The 25,971-nt window shown below is 40.2% G+C and overlaps 1 protein-coding gene across 1 annotated transcript; it reads right to left on the bottom strand.

The window, feature by feature from the left end:
• Nucleotides 1-1,932: 1,932 nt before the first annotated feature.
• On the bottom strand, nt 1,933-24,846 carry ajm1 (apical junction component 1 homolog). The gene is made up of 2 exons (XM_070989656.1): nt 24,636-24,846; nt 1,933-6,750 (listed from the first exon to the last, which is right to left on the bottom strand). The coding sequence occupies exon 2, from the start codon at nt 6,694-6,696 to the stop codon at nt 3,418-3,420; it is 3,279 nt and encodes a 1,092-aa protein (XP_070845757.1). The 5' UTR covers nt 6,697-6,750; nt 24,636-24,846; the 3' UTR covers nt 1,933-3,417.
• Between the last annotated feature and the right edge of the window lie 1,125 nt (nt 24,847-25,971).

Raw genomic sequence — 25,971 nt, 5'->3', positions numbered from 1 at the left:
TCAAGTTGAAAAACTGGTGCCAGTCCAGGCAAACTTGAGGCTCTTTGAGTCTGACAAAGAGCCATAGGGCATCAGTGTCTGACACCCCTGGAGAGAATACAGGGTCCAAAAATATTTTCTGGAGAGAAATCTTCTTTAGATTTTTTCTGTCGACATATGGCATGGCAAATACAACCTGAGCAAATAACCGCTATATTTCCATTTTATTCTTGTTATTTCCCATTAATTCCCATAAAAAGTTTCCATTTGCAACCCCTTTCAAGACAAAATATTAGCAATAAACGTAAATACACTACTAGGATGTATCCCTCCACAGTGGCTCAGCAAGGAAACGCTGTCTGTGGAAACGCATACTAAAAAGACAGTCAGGCAGGCAGAGACATAGTGCCAATTTTCAGCTTTCAGTGAGACTGAGATCTCATTGCTTGCACAAGCCTCTGCATTTCAATACCATTTGCATTGTGTAGTTGAAGTAGATTAAAAAGAAATGTGGAGGAAAATCAATGTGGCTACCATATTTCACTGAGACTTAAAAAACTCCAAACTCTTGTTAAATATATGTTTGGTGTAGCACACCAATTCTGTTGCATGTTCAGTGCTAGAAATGGGTAATTAGTAGGGAGCAAAATAAGTAATAAACTACCATGTTTGGGACTAGAAAATAACAGGAAATTCTTGAAATGGGTGCTCAACCCACTAGTCTTTGAAGCCCTAAAACGTGTTTGGAAAGTAACCTAGAAACTTCATTAGAGCTTTAAACAAACTTGAAACTTGAAACTGTCTTCATCTCTAAATAAGAAAATAGGTCTTTCATCATTTGCTTCTAAAAAACCTTTACTAGGGTCTGGTGATTTCACATGCTATGTTAAGGTTTGGTTGACTTGAGACATCTAAACTGACTTGGTTGATGTCAATTCAGCCACAATGATGATAGATATGTGTGGCAGGTTGGTGGTATGTGTGCCCTCCCCCACACTGCCCTGTCCACCATTTTTAACCCTCATGTCTACCATATGCTTGATTTCGACTGAAATTTGTAAGCCAAAGTCTGGCACAATAACAATGGTCAGAACATATCATGCATAGGTTTTACTCTTTATCAAGAAAATTAAATTGTGACAATTAAACCAACAAACCAACTTTCTTCCTCATGTACAAACAGTGGATCTCTCACCCTTATGAGTTCTTGTTACCCTCACTCCTTTGAAAAAATATGAACAATTGAGACCTGACTGTCTGATATGCTTAGACAGATCCAGTGTTGTTGCACTTCACCTAAAGAACAGGCAGACAGCAGCACCCAGAGTTCCCATTCCATTTATTAGATATGGTTTATAAATAGACACACTCAGACACATGTTGAAAGTATAAAAAAATACAAGATTACTAGACATTTTAGTGAGGTCTCTTCTTCATTGCCTTTGACATGATATTTTAATTTGAATGACTGACAAAAATGGAAAATTTATTTATTTTTTCTTACACAGCAGGGTAGTTTTCACTTTCACAAGTCCATTCATCAAGCAAGTTACTATCATCAATGTTGTGTTAAAATGAGATCAGAGCATAGAAAAAGAGTCACATGCAGCCACTTTTCACTGAAACTGTACAGCACATCCTGTCAGTCAAGTATAACTCAGTGAAACAGATTTTCAAATATATATGTGCTTCGAGTTTCACTGTACTTTGTCTTATAAACTCTAAGGAAAGCTGATATCACAAGGGAAAAAACTTGGTATGGAGAACAATGATTAATAATTGAAGAAAACAGCTTATTCAACCTTTACTGAGGATTGATTGACAAACACTCCTTCACATCTTCCAGATATGTTGAGTCATTTGTCAAATGGGTCAGTCAAACCATTTGAAATAGTCTGGATATTAGCATAACATCCAATATGCTCCAGCTAGTCTGTTGATTTAAAAAAAAAAAAAAAAACTTAAATGAAAATTTCAAATCATCAGTGTGCTGGCAGGAAATTTGGGATTTAGGACACTACAAAAACAAAATCAAGAAATGTACTGTATTTAGAGAGATGAGGCAACATGGCTCAAGTTGATAAATGTTGCTTAAACGTCTGCAACCAATGAGCAATGCAATGGTTCTGATTTACTAAAATTGAAAAAAGACAATATAAATCACACATGTAATAAATCTAGTGCAGCACAAATACACAACTAATGTCTTCTTCAAGCATTTATGTACCATATAGCTACTGTGCCAAATATGGCTCATCTTGTTCTAAGGACAATGACTCCTGCTGCTAATTCATATATTTTTATTTGTAAATATATCTAAAAATACAACTCATCAACTTCAACGTTATAGGAAATTGCATGATTTCTTGATATTTTACCAAGTTTTGTTTTTGTAGTAGATAACTCACTATTCACAGTGTTTAATTCTCAACAGTACAGACCAACACCTACTGTGTGGCAGGTAACTGGCACCATTTCAATATCCATTGTGGAGGTTGCTTTCAAGTCCAGTAGTACTCCAGTAATTCTCCAGTGCAGAATTAAAAAACTACTGAATTTAGCCTTTCTCCAAAGTACATCATTAGACTCAAAGAGGAAAATGTTAACTTTCAGTATAGTACTCCTACTGTACCTATGAAACAATAAGATTTTGTGCCTGTTTTTTTTTATTGATGTTTCAAGCAGCACAACTATCTCTTTTTCTGTTTTCATTATTTTCTTATGATGAGGATTTAAGTTGCAACCAAAACTTTCAACATTTTATCTCAATTTCAACAAAAACTTTCTTTACCAATGTGTATAATATAATATAATATAATATAATATAATATAATATAATATAATATAATATAATATAATATAATATAATATAATATAATAGAGACAACTTCTTCTACAGGAATGTGGTACTTAACTCATGAAGCAACTTTGCATAGAAAGTATTTACGTAGCTAAGAAAATAATGTTGAATATTTTCTGCCTGATATTCCATTAAAGTCACATATGAAAAATAGTCATGTTGTACTCACCTACAGAGAGTGACTGTCTCATTTAAAGAGGCTAAGTTTAGAAGAACATACAGTTGTTGCAAATAATTTGAAAAAATCTGAATACCAGAATGTCAGCTTAGGTCATCCCTACCAAAGGGAATGTTTCCTAAAACAGTAAATGACCAGGATACATATATAAATGACTTTGTGGTGGATAAAAAGTATGTACCTGCTAAAAAAGACTAAAATAAATAATGCACTGTACTCATTCTGCACCTGACAGGAAATATTCTGAAAAAGAATAATACTGACCAAGCAGACATGAATATATATATAATTTTGATAACAAAATACTTATCTACAAATGTTTGTAATTGGATTGATATATAAATATGTGTAACAATATATATGTATTTCTATACATATATATTTACAACAAAAGGTGCACTTAAATAATGTCATCAAGGAGATGCGGGGTGCCTACCCAGTCCAAAGTCCTGGGCTCGGAGGCAGCCATAATCATGCACATAAACTGTTTACCGGTCCTCTTATCAATTGGATAAATAGTTGTGGGTGTGAACCTTCTGTTACTTTCCACAAACTCACAGAGCTGCTGATACACCTGTGGGTATTCATGGCGCAGGAAAACACCCCGAATCCTTAACTCCCGTTGTATATTGATAAAACAGATTTCTCTGGCCTTCCTGCCTTCCTCTCCCTCTTTGTCAATGTCTGCTGTTCCTGGGGGTGGAGTGAGGATCAGTGTTTCCATGTCACTCTCTTTCTTATGAACCTTTCTCTCAGGGCTGAAGGATGCCAGTGCCACCTTTGCATATTTTCTGACAGTTGGAGCTTGGTTCCTTGGTGATGGCCCATCAGGCAATTGGTCACCAACAGCAATAGAAACATTCAAGATGAAACATTCATTGGGGTCATACTCTTTACCAGCTTCCTGCAGCTCCTTACAGTACTCCCCTAGGTTGTCCTTGAAGCTTTCAAGCTCTCGAAGGGACAGGTATGTAGGAGACATAAGTAGACTATCCAGACCATACTGCAGAAAATTACTAGATGATGCAGGGTTTGGAAAACCAAGGAAGAGAACTCCTCTACCTCGAGAAAGGTAGCCAACTTTGGCAATACGGGAGAAGGCTTTGTGAACTTCAACAGTCTCCCGGCAGTGTTTGATGATGTGACGGCATGTGCTACCGATTCTTCCATACAGGCAGCTTTCTTTATGAATGTCCCAGTCTTCCCTGCGACAGTTACGAGAGCAGTAGTAGGTGTAGCAGCTGTGGCAGGATTTAAAATATAGACAAGCATTGAACAGGGTCTCTGTCCTACGGCATTTGTTGTTAGAGCACATCATTGTATCATCCTCATCTGGGCTCTGATCTGGGGAGCACTCATCTGCACTCTTCATTGCGTCACTGGCCCCATCCATGTCTCGAAAAGCATCAGGATTCATTCTTATTGAGGTTGGCTGCTTGTCAAGAGGAGCTGGTTCATCTGTACCTGCCTTTGAGCTCTTTCTGGACAGAGATACTGCTTCTTCTTCATCAATTAACTTCTTTAGTTGATCCAGAATGTCCTCACTTGCCCTTCTACTGGGTGGCTTGTAATCAGTCACAAGGTCTGCCAGAAGCTCATCAAGCTGTTCAAGGCTTTGCTGTAGTGAGGCGTTGTCATGTGTCTTCTCTTTGGTTGAGCTTTGAAAATCTGGCTGAGACAGTTCTGGACCCTCAGTGCCTCTGGAGTCAAGAATGTCCCAACTGGCAGACCGTCCTTCAGCCTTGTTAAGTTTGCCCGGTCGAATGTCATTATCAGTGATGGTTATCTCAGGAGTCACAAACCAGAGTTTACCAGTAGTGCTCTTTGATGTCTCCGTTGGGCTTTTGTCAATTAATGAGTTATCAGACATTGATAAGGCTGCATAGCGTCTTGGTGAACTAGAAAGATTGACTACCACTGGTTGTGGTTTGTCACCTGTGGCTGCTGCAGGCTTCCTGGACTCAAGAAGATCATCATAGCTCTGACCCCGCTGTACAGGAAGAGGTTGTTCCCTCTCTACACGAGAGTTGAGAATATTGTCCCAGGACCTTGAGTAAGATTTAGAATCTGTGCCAATTCTTTGAGGTTCTACACATGGGTTGGCATACCAGGGTGTTAACACAGGTTCTTGGCGTACTCTTGTTGGAGTGACTTGGGATACATATGAGGCAGGATTGGTGGAATAACCAGATGCATCTGAGCCATACCAGTCATCTGTTTGTGACTGAACGACTCTAGCATGTCTTCGGCCCTCTGTATAATATGCTCTTGCTGGAATATGATGCTCTGGTGGCATTGCATACATGTCGCGAGAATAATAAAACCTTGGTGGAGCAGTCTGGATTTGATAAGACCTTGGATCATCCCCATAAAATATTCTTGTTGGAGGTGTCTGTATGATGTATGGCCCTGGTTCATTTGCTGCATAGGGTTTGGGATACCCTGTCTGCACAGAGTATGGATAGGTCTCCATCTCAGGATAATAAGGCCTTGTAGCTACAGCATGCACCATTTGAGTCCTTGGATCTTGCACATATTGCACTTTTGGAGTATATGTTTGTCCTGGGGTGTAACGTTCATCATGAAAGTAAGTACTTGGTTGAGGAGGGGCAGTAGTAACATATCTCCCGGGGTCATCTGCATAAAAGAACTTGGTTGGCACATTAGGACTGGAATGAGCTCTACGTTCCCTACCATAGTAATCACCCGATGAAGGCATTCTTTGCAAAGGAATATCCATGGGTTGTAAGTAACTATTTGGCATGCTGCGAGAATATTGATAAGCTTGCCTGCTCTCTGTACCTAATGAATCAGTAGGAGTTGGTGTTCTAGAGTAGGAGAAATGGCGTGGCACAGTCAGACTCCTGCTCCCCCCACTGTATTGCCTTGGCCAGGGTATGTCCATTTGAGGTGTAGCATGTTGGCGTCCTGAATGATGTAATGCTGCGTCATCAGGTTTGATGTCCACCCGACACCTGACATGAGGACTAGTTGCTGGTTTATCCAGCCCTCCATCCTCAGAATTATCAGCTGCATAATGAGGTGAGTATTTACTGCTGTCACCCATTTGAGGCTGCAACTTAATAGGATGGACTTCATGCATATGAGCCCTAGTTGCTGCATAGGAGGACTCCCTACGTGGTGATACTTCTGGTCTCCAACGAGAGTCTCTTGGAGCCCTTTGGGACTCCCTGCCCTTCCTTCCCGAAGATGAGGACCCTTCAAAAGACACAGGAGTGAGACTGGTCTGGACCCGAGGGGCACTTCTTGACCTGGTTCTTCTTTTCTGTTCAGGGACAGCTACCTCACTGGCCATTTCTGCAGCCATTGATTGAGGAGTTAACCTATGGCTGAAAATGTCCGGAGCAGAGAAACGATATCTCTGCTGGCGGCCCAAGGCATTCCACGCAACATCTGGATTAGCTGCATGCCTATCAGCCTTCCTGTATGGGGACTCCATTGAGTATTTGTGTGATTTTGGGTACTCCAATGACTTATAGTCAAAGGTACGGCAGTGCCTTTTATTGACTTTGCTCTTACTGTCCTCCAGTGTGCTGAAATTTATAGAATCACATTGTTTGGAGGATTGCAAGGACTTGTAGTGTGAAGAAATGGGGACCACTTTTATATCTCGATGCACAGTTGATACCAGTATATCAGGCGGGTCTGTGCGTGTCATCTTAAAGGGACTCCTCTAGTTTTCTCCATCAAGTTGCTTTAATGTTGATGTTGCCTGTTGAAACACACAAGAAAGAATTTCAGTCAGTAACAATTATCCATGGAGAAGAAATGCAATTCAGTATTGTTTACTGATAAAGAAGTTAGTTTCAAGACTTAACTTGATGTTTGAATATGTTTTTGACTTGTGCAGCACATTCAGCCTGACTGGTTGGGTTTTGAAAAAGAACATTATTGCAAACTTAGTCCAAGGATTTTCTACTTGCAATTATCTTTCATGTGCTCACAGTTTTGTGCAATTAAATTAATTTTGGTGTTCTACTTCAGGTGGTAAAGGAGTGGTAGTAAGCTTTCTGGCTTCTCTAACTTTGTCCAGATTTGAAATCATTAAGGGCATGTGAGTCTTCTTGAATGACATCTATCAGTATAGATTTACTGAGATTATGCAGAAACATTAATTCATTTCCACATAACCTTGTGACATTTTTTTCTGTGGCACAGCCCACAGTCAGTAATGTGATCTATGTTATGTGAAATACCAACAGGCCCTCCCTAGATATCTAACCTTGACTCAGTAACCGTCAAGTACTAACAACACATAACTTTAACTAATCTGTCCAAGAAAAATGGGGGATCCAGGCATATGTCATCTATTTTCACTTAAATCTGGCCAACACTTCATGCATTCACAGCTTTATAGCTTCTTCACTTCCAAAAACACTGAACTCTGTCAGTTACCAGGGATTGAAGTGTTTTGAAAAAATGAAACAAACTATTCTGGGATCCATCTCATGCTTTTCTGTTATCTTTTGCCATAACAAGACATTCATTTGAAGTCTAAAATAAGTTCCTCTAATGAGTTTTGACTTCTTGCTGTCCTTAATGATAGCAATGTCATCAAAGTAAGGCCAAATATAAATATATGAATCTAAATCTGTGTGAAGGCATCCAGCACTGGTTATTCTAACCACAAGCAATACAGTGGCTGTATTATCCAGTTTAAAACTTACTAGAATTGAAGTTTGTATGTGGTTTTGTCTCTCAATATTCCAAAAAAATCTTGTCAACTTTACGTGTGCAATCCCCTTTTACTGTACTAATGGGCTTTACAGGCCCACAACTTCACACTAAAAATCAAGTTATGCAAGCTTCATGCTAACCTGTGGAGTTTTCAAACAGTATTAGTGCTATAGAGCAATGTTTTTGAGAGTGGGTACACACAATGCATTTTAGTGCATTGTGTGCTCCACACAAGTTCCTGTCCTCTTAAGTCTTCAATGCAAAAATGTCATCACTCTGAAGGTCTAAAACTCAAATTGATCCTCACAAAGATAGGCACAAACACACTCACTTGACCATTTATCGCCATTAAATTCCAGTTAAATTAAACGGCCTTGTTACATAGCAGAAGATTTAAGCCCAGCTACTGCTCCAAAACTATGAAGCATTTTCCAGCATTTACTGACGTGGGACCGAGTTACCTCAGCCTTTGGGTGTTTACGTCCTTCAAGTCAAGTCTAGTTTTAAGGCAGTCAAGTTTCAATGAGAGCCATAGCAGACACGTCCAAGTAAAGTACAAATACCTTATTTCACAACAGAGTCAAACAGAATTCTAGACTCCACACTAAACTTGCTGATTTTGACAGTATGTGAAAAATACTGTGAAAAAGTCACTTTTGTAAACATTTCTATCTACAAAAAAAAACCAACAACAACTGAACAATAGCAAAATGGTTAAATGACCAGCAAAAAAAGAAAACCATGCATAACAGTCAAATTTGGTCAGCAGTGGACAGCCTGCTGATGTCACACCGCGGTGAGGTATTGTCTTGTCTTGGGTTTTTGTCTCGTCATTTCCTGTTTTATTTTGAAAAGTAACTCTCCTCTCGTTTCAGGTCACTTGCCGTTCCTCATGTCTCCAGTCTGATTGTCTCCCCAATTACCTGACTGTTTCCACCTGGTTCCCTTGCCCTCATGTGTTCAAATAGTCTGCGTTTCCCTTTGTCTTGTGCCAGTGTGTTTCGTCCCTGTATGATCACGCCAGCGTTCCTTGCCACAGCCTCAGGTTTTGATATCGAAGTTCTTGTTTTTCTTCCTCTGATCTAGAGTGATTTTTTGTTGTATATTTCATAGACCAGTTTTAGTTTTCGTAGATTTCCTGACATAGGTCTTTCCTCGATTTCGAGTGATTTTTAGTTGTATTTGTATTGTTTTGTTTATCCTGTTTTTTCCTCTGTTGGAGTGATTTTCTGTTTCTCTAGCCTGTATAGTTATTCCTCCCTGTGGAGTGATTTTCTGTTATTTGTTGTAGATGTTAGTTCTTTAGATTACCCTCCCTATTGGAGCGCTTTCTGTTTGGTAATTTTGCATAGTCTGTTTTGGTTTCTTGTTTCTTTGTTAATGTTTCATAGCTGTGTGATTTCCCCTAGGGAAGATCACGCGTCAGATAATTTCATAGCCTCTTGTTTTATCACTCTGCCCAGAGGTTTGTTCAAGACTTCTCTAATAAAGTCAAAACTTGTGAACGAGTCTCTGCATCTGAGTCCTGCTTTGAGCCCAAGCTTGACAGCTGACTCTCTGCTCTCTGTCTAAACCTATACTTTCAAAACAACTAGATTCATGATGTTTATTTCTGTGTGTCAGACAATGGAATAAGTGTAAAACAGTACTTTTATTGCTAGGTTTTATTGCTAAGGCACTGTGCCAAGAAATCAATCATATTATTTATGTTCCTGTCAACCACCTGACAGTACAACATACAGTAAATTACAAGTTAAAGACAATTTCTTAACAGCTATACTGAAATTTAAAATGAGTGGTCACAGAGAGGGTCTGTGTCTGTGTGTCTAAGCAGGCAGGCTTACATAATCTTTTTCCAAAAGCTTTATTTCTCCTATCCAAACTAAAATATAAAGCTGGGGTTTTCAGATTTATCCACTCTGGACAGTTTGGAGTGAAAAAAACACTAGCTTATTGCCAAAGGCCACAATGGAGGGGAATAGATGTGCTATCACATTTAGCTGGCTTAATGTGGCAGCAGTATTCTTGTAGCAAAGCAAAGTTTTTACACACACTTACGTCACACTGGGGAAAACTCAGTCACATGCTTGCACTGCTGATGCTGTTACTATAGTTAGGAAAGCAAACATTTATCAATTCTGCATTGTTTAAAATTCTTCTTGCCAGACGGGAGCAGAGCTGGAGTGTTTGTACAGCTTGGGTTCTAGTTGGTAGAATTTCCTTATTTTGTAATGTTTTATGATTGGGCTTTGTGGTCATAAGGCAAAAAATATGTCAAGCTTTCTATACCATAAATGAGTTTATATTGACTTAGATTAAGGATTTAAAACAGACAGTTAATATGGAAGCAGATAAGGATTGTGAATATTTTGAGCTTGTGAAATAATGTTCACAAATAATCTCAGTCTGCAGTTGTCGATCCCCTTCTGTGCGCATGTGAAAAAAATACACACATATGAATGTGCAAATTTGTAAAAATAAAAAAAGGTTTTGAGCACAGAGATATAATTTGCACGTGTCAAGAGCTTTTGTTGCTGTAAAACTATTTTGTCTTTGAGTAATCAAAATTTGAGCAGAAATATTTTCAACATTAATGTTTTACAAAGTTTAAGAGACAGACAAATTTCCTATCTGTTTCCTATCAGTGTCCTATGTGACACTGAAGCCACAAGCTACGAGAGACAAGTACACACTTTGACTGTTTTTCGCCCGAGCTGACAAGCCAATCAGCACATTGCCCACTGACTATCCAATAAGAGGCAGTCAAACTGTCCACTTCTGTATGACAAAAGCCTTAACAGCACATGAGTAATACAGTATCTTGGAAAATATTGATATGGGGCACTGAACTTAATGCATTTACTGTTTATCAGACCACAAATGAGATAAGAATTAGGTTGGAAAAATGCTAAATGGTGCCAGAGCTTTTAACCTGGTGCCAGTCACTCATCGTAGCCCTGTGAATGATAAATTATGCCGTTTGGTGCCTCTGCTCACAGACTGTGCATGCAATCTGCATGAATTACCATATGATTTTAAAAGGCGGCAGTTGAAAAGTGACAGGCACTGTGCATACTTAAAAGATGCAGTTGAGTGGTGGGATTTGTCTACGATCAGCCACATCAGAGAAGAAACTTCATGATACTGAACTCATTAATAATGACATTTCAAGATATTAACACTGTAATAATTCAACAAAATGTTTTTGGGTGTCTGTTACTCATAAGATCATAATCTGTATTCATAGAGATGTTTGTAAAACGAATGCAGGAAATGAAAAAGAGTAGTATTACAAAGATGGAGAACTTAATAGAATGCTTACAGAATAATAAAAATACAAGCTGCTGCAACCTGTATGAAACCACTGCAGGACAAGGAGCTGACCCAGATTGAGCAACTGGTTGAGCAGACGCTCAGACTGGAGCAGATGGAGGGTGATTATGGTGTTGACATGGCTGACGTCTTCCTAAAATGTGGTGGCGACTGCAGCCAAGTGTATTTGTAAATATCCTTTAAAAAGAGTGTAACCGCCACAGCGCACTAACAGTTCAGTGAAGGTCATGTTCAAATTTAATGACCACAAAAGAATACAAGTCTTGCTCCGGTCAAACACACAGTAAACACTATCAGGATACATGTTCAGCATACATACTGTTTACAGTCTGGTGGACTGGACTGGAAATGGATCAATTCAAAACCAGCTTTCAATGTCCAATCCTGTTGGCCATTATTTTCATGTCCCATTGTTATTTGCACACATTTATTTCTTACATTTATATACATTAAATCAACAGAGCAATTCTTAAAATAACAAATTATGATGATAGTAGTCCCTGTGCTTTCCATAATGATGGTGGTATAACAGAAACTACAAATGTGGTGTAAAACTCTGTGCTGTTAAGTTTATTTAAAGATACCTTGATACTTTCCAATAGATGTGACTATTTGCATCTTTACCAGAAAGAGATATGACCATTACTATCTCATCTTTGACGTTGAATTCCAGGGTCTTTTTAGGAGGATATTGACTGTAAATTAACTGTAAATTAAAGTAAATCATTTCATTTGGCCCAAATGGCCATTCATGCACTCATTGTGCATGACCACAGTCTTCCACAAGGTTAGGCAGATATGTTTCTGAAGCTATAGCGAGCTAGTTGCACAAGAATGTCAGAGCGCCCCAGTACAGACCCCCAGAGCTGACAGTAGCAGCAGCTAACAGCTGTGGGTGTGTGTGGGTGTGTGAGCACTCTGTAACTGCCAGGCCAGGCAAGCAGATTCAGACAGAAAGACCAAAAGGTTGCTTATTTATGTGTTCATGAAAAGAATTGGTCTTCTCATCACTACTCTCTCATGGACCCCTTCAGCAGTTGTCAGGCAGTCCACGTTCATGTGTTTTGCAGGAGTGGCTTTGGAGAAGGGCGTGAAGCGAGGGGATGGGATTTTTTTTCGTATACTTTCAAAACCTATCTTACTCTTGCTGGTTTCTCTAACCTCATGTTATTTCAATGCAGCTGGAGTAGCATTCTCTTCATTCTGCACACTGTGTCCCCAGTGGCTTTCTTGGGATGTTTTCCAATGGTTTGTGGTCTGAATGAACATTAACCTTCACACCATATTCATACTGATGGAACCTTTTGACAGAGAAAACTATTGCTAAGAGCTCCTTCTACATTTGTTTCTTGTATATTTCTATATTGTCCATTGCTGCCAGTGGTACTGTTCTGCAGCCATGTATGACTAGTGTAGTTTTGGGGTCTTTGTGGATGTGATGCTGTCCTTCTACCCTCACGCCATATGTCACCAGCAAAGTTCTTGTGGGCTGAGCCCAAAAGTGTCTTTCAAACACTTCAGTTTTCTTGGAATTGCTTGCAATATGCTCTGAAAGCAGCTACAATTTCATCCATCCATCATGGTCAATGTTAATCCATCCATCCATCCATCCATTGTCTATACCCGACTATCCCTTTTCGGGGTTGCGGGGGGGCTGGAGCCTATCCTGGCTGTCAATGGGCAAGAGGCGGGGAACACCCTGAGCCGGTCGCCAGTCGATCGCAGGGCAACATATAGAGACATACAACCATTCACGCTCACACTCACACCTAAGGACAATTTTAGAGTCACCAATTAACCTAATGAGCATGTTTTTGGTTTGTGGGAGGAAGCCAGAGTGCCTGGGAAGAACCCACGCAAGCACGGGAAGAACATGCAAACTTCACATAGAAAAACCCTGCCTGACCCGAGGATCGAACCGGCGACCTTTTTACTGTGAGGCACGCGCACTGCCTGCTGCCCCACCGTACAGCCCACAATGTTAATCATGTTATCCAATTCAAAAGCTGCATCTCCTAGTGTGAATAGTAAGATGGCTATTCTGATCTTGCCATCCTTGCCTTCTGCACAACTCACTGTCTTAGATTTGGAAGCACTGTTCTCACTGTTTCCAGTTTTCTCCCACGTTGCCTGTCAGCACCAGTGGTGATGATAATCTAAACTGATCAGTTTTCTTTCTGTGCCTCCACTGAGGAACACACCTGCTATCTTCATCTTCAGATGACAAAACTTCAGCGTCTATCAACTCAAATGATGAACCCGACTGACTTCTGAAACCATTTAATAACTTCATGTAACTGGAGGACTTGGTGTATCAGATGAATATCCAGAGACTTGACCTGAACTGCATGAACTCAACATTTATTGAAGAGACATATTCCACGTTACCTGTACTGCACTCTATGTTAGGCTGGATGAAGCACATCGTGTTACTCTACCTTCACATTGGTATTTTCACCACATAAGTGTAAGTGTGCATCGCTATATACCATGCACCCCATTACCAGTGGAAATTATTTCCTTAGGTTCCTTCTAAATACATTAATACAGTCAATGAAATTAACCTATTTTATGATGTACTGATGCTATGGCTAAGGTTTGGTTAGGATTAAGCACAAAAACAACTTGGCATTGCTTAGGGTCTGTATTATAATAAACCACCAGACACATTTTCAACCCCCTCTAGCTTCTCCAAGTGGTATCACTGTTGGCGCAACTGTCGCAAAGGCAACCAAAGTGCTTTCTATGTTCCTCAGTGCACAGCAATTAGCTGAAATATAGAATACAATTCATTTGTTTCCAAAATTTCGTGAAGACACAATCAACACCACTTTGGAAATAAGAGAGAAGAAAGCATGTTCACTGAAGAGAAAAACTGAAATTGCCATAGTCCTATAAGGTGTAGGGGTTGGCACCAGGGTGGAGGGTGGAGTAGAGGAAAACATTAGCAGAAAAAGCATGACTTTATTCATTAATTGAATCTGTAATAGTCAAGAATGCAAATGAAAAATGGTACCAGCCTGATTAGATTGGCAGTCAGCCTTCAGGAGATTGTACCTGGTGCAGACATGACTGCATAGTGAAAGCAAGTCTTGTGGGGAACCAATCTAAATGCCAATGGTGCCATTACTCTATCACCATTACATTGTACAATCAACTTCATAAAAATAATCTGTATAAATGGTCTTCATATATACTACTTGGAAGTGATTAATGTTAACATTACACAGACTGTAGCAGTTGTGTAGTGGTGTCTGGAGAAGTGGGTATACTCTTAATTTATTCCCCAGTTCATGCCCCAAACTCGAACCCTACCAGCAGGTAATTCATGCAATTCACAGCAATTCATTAATTACATATTCCAAAGGCCATATTTCGTTGTGTTATTACATGAAGTAAGCCACAGGATGACAAAGGCGTGACCCATCCAACTCTAACTCTCACTGGCTTACCTAACACTAACTAATCATCACTCCTCATACCTAAATCTAAGCAATTAAACCAACAAAAGCAACAAGTACTAGCCAATCAGAGGCTAGTACTTGAGTAGAGCAGGTCTTACCTTCATCATCCTGTGAAAGAAACTGACTCGCAGCACACTACTGAATGATGCACATCAGATGGGATTTAGAAGTGGCTACCTGCATATACCCTGCACTACACCTCTGGACTGCAGCCAACAGTCTAGCTGATTAGCTAGACTGGACTAGACTGAACTCTCTGTCAGAGCTCTGGCTGAGGAGATGAGTGGGGATAAGGTGTGAACTGCTAGAAACTGATTCATGTCATGGCTTTTTAAAGAAAGAAGGAAAAGGTTGAGTACATTTTGGACCTCAGTGTTGCACGGTGACCAGGCTGATGTCCAGCATGACATGACTGACACCATTGTATGACTGGCTTTGCTGTAGCTGAGTGATAATCACATAGAGTTAACTCTCTCTTTGGATTTCCATTCAAAATGAACTGGAAGATTCACTTTCTCATCTGTACATCTACTAGTACTCTACTGTCACTTCACTGACACACAAATGAGGTTGAAGTGCAGCCGTTTTTCGAAAAGACAGCTATCCAAACAAAATCACCTCTTCTCAGAATAACAACTCAACATCAAACACACACTCCTTCCAGTAATAGTATCTCCAGCATCCTTCAAGGATGAACAACCTTAAATCCACTTTTAAAATTTGAGAAAAAAAGACAGAAATGAAAAAAGAAAAACAACAGGAGTGACAAAATCCACATGGGCAATGCGGTTCTTATGTCTCTGGAACACTGACATGTACCGACTATTCCATAAAGCTTTAAAATTAGTGAAAAACCAATAAAGAAACTTGGGGTTCAAAGGGTAAAAGAACATTATTATATATTATTTGAGTATGACCTGACAGAGGCTGAAACCTTGCAGCCACAAATGCCTGCATGCAATGAGATTCGCTCTGCCTTTACACTGTCAGTTCTTCTGCAAGTGGCCAGTGGGCCAACACAACATGACTGACTGACTGACTACTGACAGTATAGTGCTGATACTAATACAGGTTTAAAAAAATATATACTAATACATATACTAATATAAGTAGTTTCCATATAAGGCCATACGAGGTGACCCATTCCTCTGATCAGCAACAACTGGAAAAGACACATTTAAGGGATGGTTAATACCTCTAACTGGTCCCTTGTTCATGAGATAGTCTAACGGATGTAGTGCACTGGTACTGTCACTTCTCCAGTGGATGTAGCAGTATTAATTGTGGTCACTGAGCATAGTGAGCACTGTTTTATGGTGCATAGTGAGTATGGAACTATTCAATGGAGCTGAGCTCTCAGTACATCAGAACACTGCACCACTGGCACTGAACACCCTTCAAAATGTCTGATTCCTGTATGTTACATTTTGCATTTGGACTCTCTGTGGTCTCCCCTTCTGCAAACCTTACTGGACTAAAGCAGAAAGTAACCAGGGGGGGTTTTGGCTAACTAATTTCAGCATCAGTCATCTGGCAACTCACAAGGTTTTTTTTTCTTCTGCAGATCAGAACATTAAACTGCATGAATAAGCATGCAAAGAATCCCACTCTTTTCGTAGTGTTTTGATTTCAAAGCACTTGTGATCTCCATATGATGTCAGTGTGTTCACGAGTGATTTCAAGACTGCTGTGCATCCGCTTCATATCTGGTTTGTACTATCACTTTAAGCACTGACTGGATCATGAGAACCATGAAAGGCATTTTAGTTAATACTCAAATTTCACAAATTTTGCTAAGAACTTTTACAAGAGCTTGTGGTAAAATGGTATGGATATGCTCCTAACTTTAATTTAGATTACAGAGATTACTTTGTCTTTTCTTAGATAAGAAAACGTTTGCGGTAAAGTTTATTAAGGTGCAGGTGTATCAAGATGACGTAATGATTGGAGTGTGGTGTAGCGCTGTGTGCGGTAAACTGTATCAAGATTATGTAACACAGTAAGGTACAATACCTTTGTACTGCAGTAAGGTATATCAAGCTGATCTAACAGAGAGGTAAACCAAGGTGATGTAATCCTTGCAAGAAGGTATATCAAGACAATGTAATGCTTGCAGTAACATGTACCAAGACAACACAATCCTTGCTGGAGGATGGGTCATGCTTGCAGTATAGTGTATCAACAAGGTGTAATCTGTGCAGAAATTTGTGTCAAAATTATTTAATGCTTGCAGTTAGGTGCATCAAGACCGTGGGAATTTCATGGGAGTGATGATTGCCGCCATGCCCCCTTGGTTTGGCCTTATGCCTCTCAAAATATTACATGCTCAGTGGCCACAGTGGTCTTGATACTCTGCCTGCACTGACACAGCTGATTCAGCTGTTTTTACCTCCGCCTCTTTTCAGTCAATATATTGTCTTTTATTGAGATTCTGAATTCTTATTGGGCAACATAAAATGAAAAGCTGTGCACATAACAACTGGAGGATTCAATTTCGACTGCTAGAAAACTGTTAGAAAACCAGGCTATTTATGACGACAGTTTGGCACAAATCTAGGACTGGCCAACCAGCAGGCTTAATCAAATTCATCCATATGTGCCAATGCCACAAAACTGAGTGAACTTGAGCTGATGTAAGAAAGCTTGATAAATGAGCAAACAAATACGACAAGAGGCTCAACATATAATGTTACACATGGCTTGTATATCACTACAATGACTTACTTGACCCATTGGCCTAAGTAGTGTTACATGCCTAATAAATATTATAGCCTAATGTTTGCAACAGTAATGTTAACAAATGTAACATTAGCTAACACTTGCTAGCTAGCTGTCAAGTCAATGTCATGTTTTAATGTCAGGTCGGCTAACACTGGTAGCTAGTTGCACTCCAACATTAATGTTAGTTTCATTATTTCTTTTCCCCAGCAACTGTCATGTCATAAAAGATTCTGAAGATGCACTTTCAGGATGCAGCTAAAAACTGCTAAAAAGTGGACTTTTTTTAGATGGTGGATGGAAAATTCTGATTCAAGAAGTAACAATATAGTTAGCTAGCCAGTAAGAAACTGACTGTGAGCTAGCTACTGTTCAGTGAATCAGTTTATTATGTAATGGTAGCCATCTTTATCTAGTTGATGTACTGTATGTGTCAATACCTACCCAATACCAAGTGGCCCTATAAAATGATGAAATGAAATTCCAAACCTGATCAAGATGATGGAATGCTTGCACTAAGGTATATAAAGATTGTGTAGGACTTGCAGCAAAGTGTATCAAGATGATGTAACATTCATAGTAAGGTGTACCAAGACAACGTAATGCTTGCAGTAACGGTCAAGATGATGTAATGTTTGTAGTAAGGTGTATCAAGATGTTTTAATGCCTGCAATAAGGTGTATAAGGACGTTGATTCGCTTGCAGTAAGGTGTATGAAGGAGATGTAACACTTGCAGTGAGGTTTATCAGGATTATGGAGGGCTTGCACAAAAAGATATATTGTTTCCATTAAGGTTTGCATCGAGACCATGAAGCACTTGCAGAAAAGTGTATTAAGATGATGTATGCCTAAGAACACTAAAGAGCGAGGTCAGAGAAGGGGAAAGAAAGACTGTCTTCCACTATGTTGCTCCTCGCAAAAATTAGGTTATATGTCACTCTCAAAATCTCCTGCTCATACAGCTAGGATGGTGAGTCAGGCAAGTAACGATACACACTGTGTCCAAAAGAAAGGCAGGGATACTTAGCAACATGCTGAGAATGGGTTGCAGGCTCCATTATAATCCAGTCAATGAGCTGTGCTTTGTCAGTGTGTAGCGACCCATAGCACTGCAAATAAAGAAGCTGTTAGCTGAGGGTCAAATAAATGGGCCTTTCAAGCCTGAATGACATGAAGTTGTCTTAGTCACGTCCCTTCAACACTGGGCCAATAGGGCGTATGTGTGCTTCGATCTTAAATCTTACCCATTCCCACCCAAAGTGGCATAAAATATCAGTATTACGCAGTTATTATTTATGGTGTAATAATTAATTTGTGTAATTATAGGTGTGTGTGTGTGTGTGTGTGTGTGTGTGTGTGTGTGTGTGTGTGTGTGTGTGTGTGCTTAACACCAACCACAATGCCCCAAGCTGAAACCAATGTGAATGTGCCCCATAATTCATTTTGTCTAAAAGCCAATAGATGTTGACCCTAAACTGTCGCAAAATTGCTTCCAATTCTAGTCAAGTCACTTTTTTGTCATTTTACAACAAAATGGTTGCACAATGAAATGTAAGTTGACTGTCTTGATAGCTGTTGATCCACTAAGAAGACTGACAGGTGTGGGGTCAACCTGAGGCACCCTATGAGTTCTGTTAACAACATGGCATTTTACCACAAGTTGCCATACCATGAATGATTATCTGGGGCCATTTCCTCAGCTTGAGTGGTTAGCAGTCAAGACTTGCTTTATATCATTGCCCAACTGACAAAATCAAAATTTTGGTGAGTGGCAAACCAACCACAGACTTCAAAAAGTCACCTCAGTAACCTACAGGAGATAGTCGGGAATATCTCAGACACCATGGTTTCATACGGTATTGTGCTCTTCATGGCATTGAAAAGTTACAGCTACAAAATTCAACAGATACATCTCTTTCCAGAAACAGTGTACTTGTTTCACTTAAACACGAAACAAACTGACAACAGTTTTAATTTGGACTTTCTTCAGTAGAACACAGTTCCAGTGAAAACAGTTGACAGTGAGATCTGTGTTGGACTGAGGTTTCTGGAAAGTGATGTTGCTGTTATCTTTCAATGGTGTGAGCAGCACAAACTAAATTCCATTTACGCTGTTCGGTCCAGTCCATCAAAGCCAAGGGTTTCTCATTCCTTCTCAGCATAGAAACCCTGTACATCAGTGGTACACACATTTTTCTGTTTGCTTTTGGCTCATGATTGAACCTAAACCCACTGTAGAGTAGCCTCTTGCAATCCATGCCTCAACCTCTTGACTGAAGTATGCCATTACATGTGAGCTAGCTGACTCTCACTAAATGCTGTTTCCTGCTCCATTTTCCCACATCAGTTTGGAGTTTTGTCTCATGAATCTCTTCAATGCTTCTGATGTAGTGGCCATATTGGGGATAAATCTCCTACTGCAGTTTAATAGCCCCAAGAAGTTTCAGCAACATCTCTTGGATTGCCTGTGCTCTGTTACATCTAAAACTTTGGTTTTGTTGCTCCAATAGTATTTCACACATAATGTATGTGGCCCCAAAACACAAGTTCCAGAGTCCACACTCCTTGCTATTGAGTGTCAGATGACATTTTTGTAATCATGATGCTGTTGCAGCATTCTCCCTGAACAATAATGTCGGTATAGATGTTATCCTCAAATGCCCTGTAAAAACATCTCCAATCCATGACCTCTCCATTACCACTGAGACTGCTTTGGTGTCCCTGGTTCAGACCGTAAGGACAGTGAGTGCAACACTGGACAACCAGCTATCGTTCACAGGAAACAGTGCTGCAACAACCCATTCCTGCAGATTCATTCTCAACAATATAAGGAGGTTATGCGCTAAGCTTCTGGTGCAGGCTGTCGTCATTGTGAGGAAGCCCCACCTCCCTCACTATTTGTTAAACCCTTGTTTTTCAAGTAAGGTGAACAGACACTCTCACACAATTGCTTTGTTTTCTTTATTAAATTTTAGTTCAATAAATTAACTGAGAAATACCAATCTTGTATAACTGTACTCAGCATTAGAAGCACTTTTTTTTTTTAAGAATCTAGTAAACTCATGGGGTAATCAAAGTTTTAACCTGTCAGAGGGTGAGTCCTGGTGGAGGCCATCTTGTGCTAGTGTTCAAAGAGTGAGCACGCCTGAACAATAGCCCTTTTATGTGCTGTAGGAGTGGGTTTCTTAGATTCTTAGATTTGATTGGTCAAAAGGATGAGAGATGAAATGACAGGTGATTAAGACAAATACTGTGCGATATCTAAATGATCTGCTTATTTTGAATGTATGATATTTGTGATAACACACTGAAGAATGAAATGAGGCTTTGTTGTGTGAGCAAGCTAAGAAGGACATTATGTGTTTGTGGTTAACCTTGTCAACCCTCTTTCCTGCAGTGCTGACCTGATAGGTCAGTTTGAACTGGCAAGGCGGGCTCCTATACTATATATGTGAGAGCACTGGGAGAGAGACTGGACTGGTTAAGAAAAGCAGCACCAGATTCTGTTCTAAGCTGAGTAATGGGAGCTAAAGGGTATTGTTAAGTTTTCTTTGTTGTTGTTTTTTTGTGTTAGAGAATAAAAGTCTGCCTAAATTTGTTCAGCATCACTCCCTGCCTGCATGATGTTTTTGTCCTCTGCACCTCACTTTGCAACAGTCATCTCTCACCCAGACTACTGCAACTCGCTCACATGCTATTCAACCTCTGTAGCAAATCCAGAATGAAGCAGCACTAGATACCGGACTCCGATTCAAGACACTGGCACTTGTCAACTGTGCTGTGAATGGCTCAGGCCCATCCTATATCCCGGACATGGTCAACCCATACACCCCAGCCCGTCCACTAAGCTTGGCTACTGCCAATCTGCTTGCTCACTATGAAAGAGGCCCAGATACCACTCAACAAAATCAAGACTGTTTGCTGTCCTGGCTCCAGAATGGTGGAACAAGCTCCCCATTCACATCAAGACAGCAGAAACTCTATACACAGACTGAAAGCACATCTGTTGAGACTGCACCTTGACCCATAAAATAAATTAACAAAAAATAAATACTATCTCTTATTGTTTCTAAATGTAGCACTTGAACCAGCATATTTGATGAAGTTGACGTACATGCATGATTTTTGCGTTATCTGGGTTGTATCTACATGGTTGAGAACACACTGTACATTGCATTGGACAAAAGCATCCGCTAAGAAAAGTGTAATGTAATGTAATATATCAGTCACGTATTGCACGTAAGCCTGTGTGTCACAAATGTGGCTGAGGCTTCAGCTCTATCTACAAATGTGCAGTGCATCACAAAAATGTTTACATGACATACGTTGTTTTTGTAATAGGAACTTCAGTCTCACAATTATGACTTGGCATAATTACAAGATGTTCATCTTATCCAAATTATTCATTACTAATATCTGCTCATAGCTACTGAGTTATGTTTAAGTTATGGTTAAGGTTAGAAAACTGAATCACACAAACGTCCACCCTTTGCATGAATGGTATGCTCAAAGGAAGCACTGTTTTAATTAAATTAACCTTATTGCCAGTCATAATATATTGATTTGAATATATAGATATTAGATATTGGACAATGTCAGTGACCACATTTTAAACAATATCTGTACAAATACTCTTTGTTAAGGTTCAGTTAATGTCAGGCAACTAAATCACTTGGTTAACAAAGGGAAGACTGGGACAGGATTGTGACAGGAGCACTGGTTTCCTCAGTCAGATGTGCTCCAACCTCAACATCCTAACTCGACGGCTGTGTGGGTGTGGAGGGAGAAGGTTTCATGAAAGGTGGAGCAGCCCATTCACCAGTAACTAATGTCTGCCATCGTTCCTTATCCCATAGCTGCAACTAACTGCAGATATTCCTCTCCAAAAAGATAATTCTTCATGGACTAAATTGCTGATTTCTTTCAGATGTTATACTTCACAGGATATATAAAATACAACAGCAGTGTAAAATATTCTTCAGTTTCCTGTTAAGAGGAACCTGGTAAGCACTTTTGAGAAGACTAAAGGTGCATCAGTGGGGATATGTATGGAAAAAAAATTTCAAACAACGTAGTGATTAGTCAGAAAAACATCATGATAGAAGCTATAATAAGCTATGAGTTGGTACAGCCTGAACAAAATATGAATACGAATATGCTTCTTGTTCTCATTTTCCATTACTGCTGGTGAGACGAAGAAACCAAACCCAGCAGGCAGGGTTTAAATGCAGCAGTGTCGAGACAGCTATAATCCTGGGCTGCTGAAATGACTGCAGAAATGATTGAAATGAGAATGGCAGGGATGTGGAAGAGTCAGACACATCTGCACAGACAGCAGCCTGATAAGAAACCCAGAGATCCAAATCAAAGGCTCCACAGAGATATAAATACCAAGGTTACTGTATGTTCCCTGTAAACATCCTAAAATATGATCAAAGGCAAGACAATACTCAGAAGTAGGATACTGGTGTGCATATAAAATCCTCACAGTGTGACAAAACAGATTCCACTTATGCTGCAGTTCAGTTCAATCACTAGTAGCTTTACTGCTTCAATCTATTTCTGCAACAGTGAATTATGGGTGGCTGCGAGTTTTATACTATCACCTATCTGACAGACACGAGTTGGGTTGTGGGTCCACTACAGTACTCTAGACAGAAATGTCTCCACAATCAATGCATGGATTGCCATTTGTGATCCGGTGATCAGGTCAGCCTCAGATGTACTTTGTGTTTAGTGCTAATTAGCAAATGTTGGAATGCTAACATGCTAAACTAAGATGTGAGCGCGGTAATTATTATATCTGTATATCAGTACAGAAGCATTGTCATTGTGAGCACATTGCATGCTGATAGTATTTTGTTCAAACTACTGCTGTGCCAGAACGCCTCATAAAGTCTCTCAACGACTGCATGTTACTGCAAATCTTGTTGCTCTTTCAAGTGGCTACATCAGCATCACTAGTCACTGAGCCTGCTATCCCATAATACTTGAATGGTTTCACTCATAGTTCAACAGATAATAAATAGGGCATGGCTCCACTTTCAGTGGGGCTTCATCAATAGTTTGAAACATATTTGAAAAACATTAGAAAATGTCAAAAGCAAGCAAGAATAAAAGTAAACAGAATGGCCTCAAGTGACAAACCCACCACTTATATGTTTGTGCAGGCATTAGGTTTGTGTCGATTGTGGCCTCTGCAGCAGTTTCCTCACTCCATCACTATCTGTCTTCAGAGACACGGGTCTACCCACGTATGACTACCTGGGTACTGCAGGCTGAAAGGCTCCACTCTATTGGCCTCACTGTATTCAATGGATAATCCAAAAATAGTGCTATAATGATTGTTTCTTAAACTGGTAAGTCATTGACCGACAATGAATTAACTGATGAGTAATCTTATCACCGACCGGGGTGAAATTACATAGAAGCTGAACCACAGGTGAGAGTTTGCTGCTTTTGTATACTTTATATTATTGTAAATTGAACACTTGAGATCTTATGTGGTCACTGTATGCCGGTTTCTGACCGTGTGGCTTAATGATGAGCTAATGAATGGGATCAGTAATTAAAGATGAAAATTGACATTGTGTTACAGGCTGATGAATTTCTGAAGTTCTCAAAATTTTTCCAAAGTTAATCAATTTACCCTCAAATGTAAGGTTTGTGTTTTTGTTGCACAAAAATAAAATTTCGAAATTTCTGCCTGAATATAACACACCTATCATCTGTGTGCACACATGCTGTGGCCTCTGTACAACTCTGCAGCATCTGGCTAGCTCACTCTGCCGGTCTTCTCATGAGAAAATCAGAACAACCCATGCAACCTCCGTCACACTGCAGCCGTGCAGGGCTCACGGCCTGTCTTATTTGAAATATAATGAACTTGGGTCGCAGAGAAATGCATCAAATCCGAACAAACGTCGCATTGACGCGCTGAGCTAGCAAACACTGCAGACTATGTCCTGACTGCTGCTGCTGCATGAAGGGCTGCTGCCTGGAGCCAGAATCCTGATGAGGATGATGTCAGTGTTCAAGGATGGGAACATGTTAGTTCAGCATTAGCCAGCAGGGAAATGACTACACTGGACAGTAATGAGCAGGACACGTAAGCCACTGTGCTCAGATCAAGCAGGCACAGACAAAACCACACGCTTTGCAAGCTGCGAATGGCTGAATGCAATTTGATGCGTGCATAGAGCCGAAAATGGGATGCACGATCCTTCCCGAGCTCAATCTCTGTGACCGTCGCAGTGATGTCACATTAAACAGAAATAAAAAGCCGACGTGTTGCAGTTAATAGAGTTAAAATGCAAAATCTGATCTTTGTCTTCCTCCACAGGCTATTAGCCGTGCACACAGCACGACAGCGCGGTGCTGCAAATCAAAAGCTCCATGTCTTACCGCATCAGTCCGGGCTCCCAGCCTGTGCTTATCCATTTTCTGTCAGGGATGCGATACGAGGCAGTGCGATAGTGGTTTCCCAATGACGACATCGGACATGTGCAAAAGGTAAAACTGCAATATCCGCCTCATTGGTCAGCCTCCACGGATTTTTCTCTCCTCCTCCCGAACGTTACATCGTTGGTGGATTGCTGCGCAACCCCGCTGCACCATCCACATCTACTGTACGTGATCGCAACCCCCCACCCTACTACCACCACCACCACCACCACTACCCCTCTGTGCCTCCATCGCGCCTGCAGCACGGACAGGGCACGCTTCAAACCTCCGACTAGGAGGCTGATTTCCTCCTCCATCTGTTTGCCCGTGACGAACATATTTTCCGAGAAGGAATCTGTGGCGCACATTTATGCTCCCATCAGGAGGGAATCTATCAGCGGTGGTGACCCACCATGACCTTGCCCTCAGCGCCGCCATCAGGATCACACACGTGTTGTGCATGTTGAAGCTGATTTCATCGAGGAGTCAGTCATCAGACAATTAATCAGCAAGATTTGTGATAATTGGCTGATTTCATGAGTTTTGTTAAGGTTTTCTTTTTAAGCAGAAATGACAAATTATAAACATATATGTGCTGATTTTAGTCTTCTGTGACTATCTTTTATTATTATTTTGGGGTGGAAATTTAAGCCCAAACCATTATTTGATGAATGAAATAATGCAGACTGCATTGAAATCTGGCCTTTAGTCTTCATCACATTCAGCATGCTATGTGAAAGTGAAGTGAGAGTGCTGATGAACAGTCAGCTGTGGCTTGGTCACAGTGCTGGTGGAGGGTTCAGGCCTCACCAGGAGGTAGATGAGCTGTCAGAGTCATAGCAGCTGCCAGGTGTCTCTCTCTGGACTGAAGCACCAGCACAACAGACATGACATCACGCAGCACACACAGAGTGTGTCATTCTTCTGAAGAGAGCTGCATGTTTCAGGGAGGATGAAGTCTTCAGATCCTCTACTTCTGTAAAAGTACCAGTACCACTATTTGAACTACTCTGTCACAAGTAAAAAACCTGCATTTAAGACACTGCTTAAGAAAGAGTGTGTAGGAAATGTACTTGAAAATCTTACAAGTACAGAAAAATGGCTCCCTTTAGTGTTACACTATCATGTATTATACACATTACTGTAACTGATGCGTTGAACTGCATTTTACTGTCGTAGTTGGTTGAGGTTCATTTTTTTACCATCTAATATGAGGCTGTACTGTAAGCAGCGATTATTTACATTACATATTCATTTGCAGATTATATTTGTTAAGTGAGAGCTCAGAGAGACATCA

This window comes from Chaetodon trifascialis, chromosome 20, assembly GCF_039877785.1.
Source record: "Chaetodon trifascialis isolate fChaTrf1 chromosome 20, fChaTrf1.hap1, whole genome shotgun sequence".
Taxonomy (NCBI): Eukaryota; Metazoa; Chordata; class Actinopteri; order Chaetodontiformes; family Chaetodontidae; genus Chaetodon; species Chaetodon trifascialis.
The sequence above is the reverse complement of the archived record's forward strand: the minus strand, read 5'-3'. Positions and strand labels throughout refer to the sequence as shown.

Excerpts from the sequence above, each read along its gene's own strand:
- ajm1 (XM_070989656.1), bottom strand. The coding sequence starts at position 6,696 with ATGACACGCACAGACCCGCCTGATATACTGGTATCAACTGTGCATCGA.